The 10794-nt window shown below is 36.8% G+C and overlaps 3 protein-coding genes across 3 annotated transcripts; 2 read left to right on the top strand and 1 right to left on the bottom strand.

Moving 5' to 3' along the window:
- Positions 1–4652: 4652 nt before the first annotated feature.
- Positions 4653–5027, top strand: GCK72_023988 (uncharacterized protein; the record flags this gene model as incomplete). Its single annotated transcript, XM_003118315.1, has 3 exons — positions 4653–4757; positions 4808–4876; positions 4932–5027. The coding sequence occupies 3 exons, from the start codon at positions 4653–4655 to the stop codon at positions 5025–5027; spliced, it is 270 nt and encodes an 89-aa protein (XP_003118363.1).
- A 636-nt stretch (positions 5028–5663) lies between these two features.
- On the top strand, positions 5664–7441 carry GCK72_023987 (uncharacterized protein; the record flags this gene model as incomplete). The annotated part of the gene is made up of 8 exons (XM_003117734.2): positions 5664–5812; positions 5857–6009; positions 6054–6117; positions 6163–6265; positions 6309–6394; positions 6443–6563; positions 6613–6691; positions 6739–7441. 8 exons carry the CDS (start codon positions 5664–5666, stop codon positions 7439–7441), a joined length of 1458 nt encoding a protein of 485 aa, XP_003117782.2.
- Positions 7442–7637: 196 nt separating this feature from the next.
- Positions 7638–8987, bottom strand: GCK72_023986 (uncharacterized protein; the record flags this gene model as incomplete). Its single annotated transcript, XM_053735668.1, has 6 exons — positions 7638–7773; positions 7820–7977; positions 8026–8146; positions 8193–8297; positions 8346–8455; positions 8796–8987. 6 exons carry the CDS (start codon positions 8985–8987, stop codon positions 7638–7640), a joined length of 822 nt encoding a protein of 273 aa, XP_053579234.1.
- Positions 8988–10794: the final 1807 nt, after the last annotated feature.

Raw genomic sequence — 10794 nt, 5'->3', positions numbered from 1 at the left:
TCATTTTTCTTTCTATGGCGAAAATGAAAATAAAAGCTTCGATGGATGGCAGACCACGGATGCTTAGTAGTGTGTTAGGAATGGCTCATTGCGGTGGAAATCGAAATCATAACTGCATGTTCTCTGTTACACTTTTTAATTTCTATTGCCATGTATTTGTATGAAAGTAACTTTCATTAGAAAGAATAAATCAGAAAAGAAAACCGTTACAGTAGAAAAAAAGACAAAGACTTACTTTTGTCATCCAATTATTATTTTTACAATAAGTAAAGAATGGAAAAGCATAAAATATAGAACACAACTTATAATTTCAAAAAATATCTTATTAAAATAAAATTATATTGAATAAAACCAAGCATTCAAACTTTGAATATAGCTGTATACTGTAATTTCACATTTTTCTCATCTACAATTCTTTCCATCTCTCTTCCCATTTTTTTCCACAAGTTTCCCTTTAAAAAAGTGAAGTCGATGTTGCCTAAAAGAGAAAATGGCAGCTATATAATTAACCTAATTTAATGAAGTGCGATTTGTTGTGATTGTGATGAGATGTGAATCATCTACCCACACACTCAATTTTTTTGTTAAATAGAATAGTTAGTAAAATTGGCATCACATCATTTTACTGGAGAAGAAAAAGAGTGTGAGATATCTCAACTATTAGAAGCGGATGTCTCTTGTAAAAAAAAGTAAGAAAAAGTAAAACTGAAAGTAGTTGTCATAGTGGTTCCAGATAGTAGAAAGAAATAAAATTTATAGCGATATTGGCATTTGTTATATCATAAAATCTCTTAGAAATTAGAATGAGACCAAGAAGATTGAATGAAACTTCAAAAAAGGTCCAAACAGAACGGCAGCAACAATTGAAAAAAATTAATTCGAGGGACTGGAGCCAAAAACAAACCACAATAATCAGAAAGTGTTGGTATGAATTACAGTAACTGAATACAGTTGAACAGAACCATGCGGAATACAAGGCAAAGTTCTAGGAAAAGCGTTTGATATGACAGAAAATAAACAGGATGTGAAAAAGATATGGTCACAACACATAACTGCGTACCATACCATCAAAACAGAATAACATAACAAAACATAAAAAGCCAGGCAAAAACAGAGATAATGACGAACACTGAAAGCTAGTAGTAATTTTGGTGTGAAAGAAAGGACGCTGAAGACTCGTGGCGTTGGTAGGCCACAAATTTGCTTCTGATGACTTTAATTGGTTATGAGATATATCGGAGGCTTATATTGTGGGATTGTGGACATTTCAAAAGATACGAATCAAAACTTGAAACCATTTCACATTATTTGTTATCAATGAGAATGATTTCGCATTTCACTTTCTGCTTCCAATCAGGTGAAGATTGAAAAACACAACAATTCCGGGATCAGAAGATAGAAGGATTGATGGGAAGTTTTCTAAAGTAAAAGGTTGAAAGAAAGATTGCATTCTTCACATATATAAAATGGTTTATCATTAAATGACTGGTACACAGTCTCCCAGACTCCGAGAAAGAACTGCAAGGAAATTTTTGATCTACCCTCATGAAACGAAAAATTTGAGAAATTAGCAGGTCTAGAACATTATTTCTATAATTTTTAGCGTGAAGCTCAAGGTCAGAAGTAAGAAATTTTTAGTTTTAGAATTATTCTGATAGCATTATCCACTCATTCAATCCAAAAATCATGGTTTTATATATTTTTTCAGGTCGAAATCGCAATTTTTCATTTTGATTTCGGAAATATCTACGGGATTTGTTCATTTCTCAACATTATCCAACGAATAATATCTCAAAAGGTGCTCCGGAGATTTTTTCTTATTTCTGTAGGACGGTTTTTTAATTTGTTCATTAGTTTTCGAGAAAATAACAAAAAATTGAAAAAAACAGAATTTGATCGATTTCTCGAAAACTAATGAGCAAATTGAAAAACCGCCCTACAGAAATGTGTACAAATCTCCGGAGCACGTTTTGAGCTATTATTCGTTGGATAATGTTGAGAAATAAACAAATCCTGTAGATTTTTCCAAAATCGAAATGAAAAATTGCGATTTCGACCTGAAAAAATATATTTCTCAAAATTTTCGTTTCATGAGGGTAGATCAAATATTTCCTTGCAGTTCGTTTTCGGAGGCTGGGAGATTGTGTGGTATAAAACTATTCTGGCAATTTCAATATTGATTCAAGCAGAAAGCAGTTAGGTACCATCAGTAAACTTTAAATATGCCGTTTAATAGTTTTCTCATGAAACTTTCATCAAAATAAAGAACTGAGTCATTATTTTTATCTTGTCTATTCACACATCTTAATTATTGTTTCAAAATGCAAAACAACATTTTCCTCCGTTTCTCCCTCATTTTCGTTCAGACGATTGTTTTAATTTTCATTGCTGTAACGGTGTTTGAACATCAATCAACAAAGAGCTCACCAATTTTTGTACTTTCAAGGTTATTCTCTGGTTTTAGTTATTTTCCATTTTCCCAAACTTTAAAAGTAAAGCGTCAAACATCATGTTCCCTTGAATATTTTGCAATTCAGATCACAAGAATTGCAGATATAACTCATTATCAATCCTTGAATTCTCAACACAACAATAGACTTTCTTTTTTTCCATTGTTAATCAAAACAGACAGAAGCTCAGAAATCATTTCATGTATTCTAAATGTCATATAATTAGTATCCTTCGTCTTGAAACATAAATTACGTCTGGAGAAATTGTATCTTGCTAAAAATAGGTAAATATGATTGATTATACCCTGTAAAATATTCATGGTATCAAATATTCAGTTCCTGACTTCTAAACCTAACTTTCTCGGAAAGAAACACGGAAATTAGCAGTTTACACGTCACTCGGATCATTGCTCAAGTACACAATGACATGCTTCATAATTAACTTCGTTTGACTCAGTTGACATTCAACATATAAACAATTATTTTTATCTTACTCATCAAGATAGATTTTGCCAATCAGTCGCTGTTTGGCTTTTTGGTTATTTTTGTTTTATTCTCATTCAAGAAACGCATCCCTTTTTTAATCAAAGCTAGATGCATTCAGATTAAATGAGAAATTTGAATGAATCCCACGGATACTTCCGGCACCAAATGAAAATTCCTTCAGATTTTCCCGAATCTTACATTTTCCAATTCATCATTCTTGTTGATTTACGGTTGAATTTCTATATTGAACAATTTTGGGTCAGTATAAAAGGAGTTCGTGTTATTCTCAATATTCCTCGATTCTAGAAAGTTCACTACAATCTTTTCGAATGTTTTCATTCACATTGAGGGAGTTTTTTTCTGCGACTCCTGACTCAGTTTGGCATTGCCGTTTGGGTTACTCAATGCTAATGAAATCAACTTGTTCGAAACTTCGTTTTGAACTTTTTTGTTTCCAAATGAGGACAACCAATAAGAACATTTCTAGCTAGTTAGTTCGTTTTATGTGCTGATTGGAGTCTGATGGAAAATAGATTAGACGTGTTTTTTGACTTTTCTTTTAGGACTTTCAAAGTTCTCCGTTTTTAAAAGCTCGTTTAAGGAGAATTGTGATGAATGGCTTCCTATTTTTGGTCAATGTACTTCAAGTCTCCTGAAGCTTAAAAAAGACCTTTTAAAGAGTCTCGCATGTTTGAAATGCAGACCAATACATCTTGTTTCTTCCGATATTTCGGAATATTATCTGGTCCCGCCGGTCTGTCTGGCTTTCCGATTCAAGCTGGAAGAGTATAAAAGCGTTTCTCACGTCTCTTTTTCCCAAGAATAAAAAACGTTCTTATTTCTTTAATCCGCTACTGGAAAACACACTAGGTTCGTTTTGTTGGGCAGATTAAATCTTCAGAATTTTCTCTTGATTGCATTCTCAGAATACGAAAAAAGCTGAAATATGTACCTTTTCGATGGAACTCGTGCCTTTGAATTATAGTTTTAAATCTTTGAAAATGTAGTTATCACATGTATCACATGCTGGGAATCTTTCTCCAATGTTCTTGTTTTTCGTTGCAAGTAGAATGAAATGTGTATTCTGAGAACATCAGAAACTATGTGTTATGTGGCCAGACGATCTTGTGTTGCCCGTCTAAATTACTTTAACCATATTCGTAGAATTCAATTCCCAAGTTGCATAGTTCAGTTGTTTTCTAGAGACTTCTTCGCTCTTCTCCGAGTCGCCGATACTCATCAAAAATAATAATGAAGCTGTAGCAACAACATTCTAATTACGGATCCTTGTGGGCGTACCCTCTAGCACGTCTCACATTTTCTCATAAACTATTCAACGATAGCTTTTTTCTTATTTTTTTTCTCTCCTCTCATTGGCTCAATCAGAAGCTGTACATTTCTGCGTACCTGATTGGCTTTGTTTGTCTTCGAGAAAGGGGCGGGGCTTATCCAGCTAGCGGGCTCATCTACCCTCATTCTTTGGCAAACGCCAGTTTCAATTGCTCCTCTCACTTTTTCTCCCTTCATTTTTCTCTCATTTTTTTGAAGAGAAAACACTTTAGCATATGAAATGAGTCAGATGAAAAAAAAGTTTCTGTTTTCTCCGTCCCCTCTTAATCAACACTCGCTCATCCATGAGAAGTGCTCATTAGCCGCCCCCTCGGGATCGTCTCCGTTTTCCAGAGACATCACAACATCTCATCTTGCTCATTCCAGATGAATTCTCGAATTTCGGTCACTCTCCTGCTACTTGTTGCAGTAGCAACCATGTTCATCGCAAGCAATGTTGTTGAAGCTAGTCCAAGACCACAAGGGAACATGGTAAGGATCAGAAATCAAGGGAAATATTGACACCTAATCAATTTTTTCAGCTGCGCTACGGAAACTCGCTTCCAGCGTATGCACCACACGTTCTCTACCGTTTCTACAACTCCAGACAGGTGAGAAACAAACAAAACCAGTAATTAGTAGTATGTTCATTGATTCTTCTTACAGTTCGCTCCACTTAACAAACGAAATAATGCCGAAGTCGTCAACCACATCCTCAAGAACTTCGGAGCATTGGACCGTCTCGGAGACGTTGGCAAGTAGACGTGGACTGAATCTGACAGCACCACTTCTTTTGCATCTTATGTTACATCCAATAACCTATAACCGTTGAATAACAATGTGTGAACTTGAATTTCCGACCAATTTCATTTATTCTCTTTGCCTGCTCACTGATACTGTTGCCATTCTATATATTTTTTCTCCATTCTCAAATTCATTTCTTTAATTACCCTTCCTATCCCTTTCCTATCCATTACACCCTCTTCCGTATGACTGTGCTGATCCTTCGTTGTCCACGTGACAACACAAAATCTGTTGAAAGTAAAAACCGTAATGAATAAACTCATTCTATTGTTGCAGAAATCGTGTTCCTTCTTTTTCAAAAATTACAGAAAAAAGGCACACGTTGATTTCATAAAAATTTTCAAGCTTCTCTAGCTGATCTCAAAAAATTTACTCTAGTGCTTCTTAACAGATGAAAGCGATTTTAGAAGAAAACGTTTTGCCCAAGCCAGCAGTTGCTCAGTCGCCACGTAGCCCACCGGATTAATCAAAAAAAAAGGTAGGTCAGGTGTCCCGAAACGAAACTTTCGTGGAAAGCACGGATAAGATTAATGATGCAGTGCGAACTTTTCGTTCCGCCCTTCGGGATCGCGGCACATATTGAATCAGTTGACGATGAATCCCCCCACCGGAGGTTTATTTTTAGTTACGATCGTCTTTTTCGTTTCTTTCTCTGAATCGTTCTCCAACTACAAGCCAACGGTGGGTAAACTCACAATAGCCGAGAACGAGGAACGAATGGATGTTTGTGGAGTCCACAATCTGTGAGTGAATTGTGACAAACGGGGAGTAGTTAACACTTTTCCAGAAGGGACTTGGAGAATGGAGAAACTGTTGTCAAAGAGAAGGTCAATTATCCCTCTTCGAAATATCTAACAGCACTGTCCACCAGACATATCATCCTATCTCCACTCTCAAACTTGTTGGGATTCATTTACAATAAGGATGAGTGCAAAAACAAGTAGGAACAGATGCAATCCTTCAGTTTTTATAGTCATTATTCAGTATCCAAGTCTTCAAAATCAACTCAACACCAAATGTGCTTGGAAAACTGAACGAAGAGTTGAAGGTTGTTCTTATAGTAGTTTTGTCTCAATCGTAAAAATTGCTTCAGGCTCACTATATTGGTTTTTGTGAACATGACGTCCCACGTGGATTTGTGATTCTTGAGCAATCTCTGCCAAACCTCCGGAATCTAGTTTTTAACTGTTTGCCTGGTTAGTTAGTGTGACAGGCAAAAGTCTTAAAAGAATATTTCAGGCACCAAGATCAAAGCAGGTAACAAAGTAGAAGTCATCACCAAGCCAAACCCCACTGTTCCTGTTGAGCAATACATCACAACCAATGTATGAATCATTCACGCTATCACAACGAAAAAATAAAATTTAATCCAGGTTAACTTCTGCAAAAATATCTCGGAGGAAATGTGCACTGAACAGTTGTTTGATGGTTCCGGAGGTCCAGTTTTTGATATCACATATGAAAGACGAATCTACGTTGGGCACACCACTTTTAGTAAGTCACCAACTTTATTTTCTATTCACAGTCATTCTACTAATTTCAGATGACAATGAGTCAACTCGCGTTGAGCAGATCTATCCGTATCTACAGGAAATTTGCGACGTAGCTGGAATTTGTGATAAGTAATAATTCCAACACAATATAATGAGTTACGGATGTTTGTTTTCAGAGCAACGAGCAAATTTTCTCATGGCAGTGCGTCATTTCTCTCATCTTTCGACGAGTCGAAACTATCTTTTGTGGACCCTGATGAGCCCGTCATTCATGTCAATTTTCCTCCACATGCTGAATCATCAGAAGATACAATCGTTACGTCCCTCAATACTGCTTTGAATTCTGTTATTGATGTTGAAGATGTTGATGTTGGAGACATGAAGGTCGAAATCGAAGAAATCGAGAGCTCTGGAACAACTTCTGAAGAAGCAAAAGACACAAAAATAGAACAACGCAAAAAGTTTCAACGTCCATTGAAGTCTGGTTCTGACATTCGTGCAACAGAATTACAATCTAATGTCAGCTCTAATGGTGAAAAAGTTCTCATCCTCTTCGATTCGGATGGGAATGAATCGGAACCAGTGAACTATGAACCGCTTGTGATGTCTGTTGTACCAGAACAGAAAATTGATGAGCCAGCACCGCAAGACTCAACTATTGTTCGTGCCGAGCCTCGATCCGCTGTGATCATACCACTTTCTAAAACAGATAGCAAAGTTTCTATCACTTCAGTGACTCCCTCAAAGCGTGCATTTTTGATCGTAGCTCTCATTGCTATCTCTCTCATTTTTCTGATCCAGTGCTGTCTCTACGGCTTCTTTGGATACAAAGGCGCAGTCTACTACTGGAGACCGCTCAGAAGAAATGCCTCCGCCTAAATCGAAAATTTGTGTGTCTTAGAATACGGTTAGATTCTAGAACGTGTGTTTTAATTTCTTTCAATGAATAAAATGTTTTATTTCAATTCTGAACATTTGTGACCTTTATGAAGGCAAACGATAAATATGAAACTACTTACTAATTACACCGACAAAAATAAATACCAACGCTCAAGTTCTAGGAGTAGCAAAATACTCAAAGCTCCATTACAACCACTGTTCTAACAACCACATCGTAGAAAACACGTCCATTGTGAACTTGGAAAGCAGCAGTGCTCAATGGAAACAGGCTGTTGACCACCACATTTTTCATAAAGGATCGTTTCAGAGATCTGAGGAAAATAAATTATTTGAGTACAGTAGAGATTGAGTACTTACTGCTGCAGTGAAATCAAGTTCGGACCTTGGACAATTATGTGACCGGGAATATCGGCGGCAAGGACATCGTGGCAAGAAATCACTCGTATTCCCAACATGAATTTTCCGGGTGTCTGTCCAATTCCTATTACACCAATCCTGTACGACATGAACACTCCCTGAAAAAGACGGATGTTTATTCTTCTTTCCTATCAATGAACACTCACTTCCAATATACAGCAAATAAATTTACACGCGATTTCCACTGGCAGAAGTTCTTGAGCAAGATTGATAACCTGCATCACATCTTGTTCATCATCCAGTGTCCCTCCCCAAGAAGACAAATCTCTGAAACACTCTATTAGTTTCATGCTTTAATCCTTTCGAAACTTACACAAGGTCGACTTCCACGAGCATTGCCAACACGAACAGTTTGAACATCATCACAAACAAAAAATCGAGTACTTCAGCAAGAAATCGCCTCATGAAACTTGCTGCTCTGTAGAAAACTGGTTTTAAACTCATTAAAATGACAAAAAAGACTAACTCAAATTGCAAAGTATCCAATTCTGGTGGTAGTTGCTGTTGTGGTCGTGGATATGGGATGATTTCTGGTGGTCCTCCTTCGGACACGATTGATGTTCGTACAACTTCCACCTGGAAAAGTTTTTCTCAGTATTAATTACATAAATCATTCAATTATTTTCGGCAAGAGCATCCTAGTGGTGGTTGTTAAGATTGGCTTTATTCGCCTTGAATTTTAAAACTGATTTTCATTGGAGAAAGGTGCGAGTTTTTTCTCGAAACTGTAAAACGGTTGCTCGCTCCGAAATATTATTTGATTATTCATAAAATTCTCGGAATATTGGTCCTACGTTCATGGTTATGAAATCAGTAAGCGATAGAAATGCTTTAACCACTCTATTGATTTTTTCGTGCTCACACTTTATGTGTGCTTCCAATGATTTGTTATATTCTATTTAAAAAAAAATCATACCCATTGAATAACACCACTGTGTTCTTGTGGTTGTGCTCTAGCAGCGTCCCGTCGTCGTACTTTCTCCAAATACATTCTGTGCGCGTCCGCAAAATTCTGCTGTGATCCGTAGTCTGTTTCTATAGTCGTCAGTCCATACTCTTCAATAAAACGCGCCCGGTTCCTTCTGAATCTCGTTGCGTCGGTATTCATCCTGAAAAACACGAAATTACAATTATTTTACTTGTCATTCTTCATTTTAAACACTAATGCTCAGGGAAGAACAAATAAAAACATAAAAAGCTAAAAACCGAATCGATGAAACCTAGGCAAACGTGTATTGCGGACCGAGAAGTGTACGCACACCTAAGACACCACATCTGACGACACTTGGTGTGCACACAAAGAAACTATTGGAATGGGTTGTGTCAAAAACGCTGTGTACTAGAAATGTGACTGAAAATTTGTGAAATATGAATCACAAAAGCAGTTCGTTATATTGTTCTGGAAAAACAAGAGAACGATTGATTGGCATTTTGCAGAGAGGGTCGTTTTTTGAAAAGGTCCCATCGATAATCCTCATTGAACCCACTTGAATGGTGGGCTTAGCAGAAATAAGATCGTCATGGGAACCTTGAAAATCGTCAACGATACCATTCACATGAGGGTCAATGACTATTGTTCATTTCATTTACGATGTTAATCAGAACTTGACCAGTTCAAATGATTTTCTTCACTGATTAGCTTTGATTATCATTTTTCAGATACCCGTGTGGTATTGTATTGTATCTAGAGAGAATGTTAGGTCATTGTAAATTTTTAGATTTTGATCGGTTGGTTTATTGATATTGTTATGATTAACCGTTGTCCAGTGCGTTTTTGTGGTATTTCGTATTTTAATGACTAGTTGAAATTGGAAACCGCTATTTGACGTAGTCTGTCTACAAGAAGAAAATATATTTGACTTCGAAAGGTATTTATTAACTTTTGCGAATGTATAGAAAAATGTATATTTTCCCAATTGAGAATAATACTCTCAAGCAGTTTTGAACTAATATTTTAATTGTGCAGGTATTTTCACAGATGGTTTCATATAACTCATGCAGTTTAAAAATCACATTCTTGTCTACCACATTTATTTTTTCTTTTATTGTTTCATTGTTCAACATCCATACAGACGAATAGTGGGCTGTCACTGATAAGGTCATTGAATTCCATTCTCTTCTTCATCATCTGTTAGTGCAATCTATGTTTTGCCCTTTTTCACTTCCGATTGCGATTAAATCAATCAATCGTCATCTAATTTCCTTTAAAAGTTTTCAAAAAGTGGGAGGCTGGGAGGGTATAAGTTTATTTAGTGATGATTGTAGGCGGAAAACAAAGTCGGTCGCAAAACTGTCTAGCATGGCGGTGACCGAATTGAAGGCTTTGATGATGATTTAGATCACACAGAAGAAGAAAATCGCCTGAGACCGACATTATATACGGACCGCGAGCGCCTAGTTTCAAGGCCGATCAAGTTGTGTGGGATGTGTTTCTATCAGTAGTATTCGCAAGGTTGGACAGTCGTGTCGTGTCCGTTCAGAAGACAAATCACAACGGTAAATGTCGTTTTTGGCGCGGTGGTGAGAGAATGCAAGCTGAAATCTCGAGAGTAAAAAGAAAAAAAGAATGGGAGAAGAAAGGTTGAAGATGTAGTGGAGGTCCTTTATTCGCCTCCTCGCGCGACCTACGCATCAGATATCTAGACAGCGCACGCATCAGAGTTGTAATGACGATTGGGGTGGTCGTAAGATACGAGTGATAGAGATACCGACGAAGACGGTAAAACGAGGTACTAGTGATAGAGAGAAAGAAAATACAATACGGTGATAAAGAGAGCACGATACAGTATGAGAGAGAAGAAGGACAGATATGGAAGTGAGAAAAGAAAAGAATTTTTTTCTGATTCGTTTTTTTCTTCTCATCACTTTTTTTTCACCCCACACACATTGTTTATTCATACTATCTATGCGAAACA

This window comes from Caenorhabditis remanei, chromosome X (genome assembly GCF_010183535.1).
Source record: "Caenorhabditis remanei strain PX506 chromosome X, whole genome shotgun sequence".
Taxonomy (NCBI): domain Eukaryota; kingdom Metazoa; phylum Nematoda; class Chromadorea; order Rhabditida; family Rhabditidae; genus Caenorhabditis; species Caenorhabditis remanei.
The sequence above is the reverse complement of the archived record's forward strand: the minus strand, read 5'-3'. Positions and strand labels throughout refer to the sequence as shown.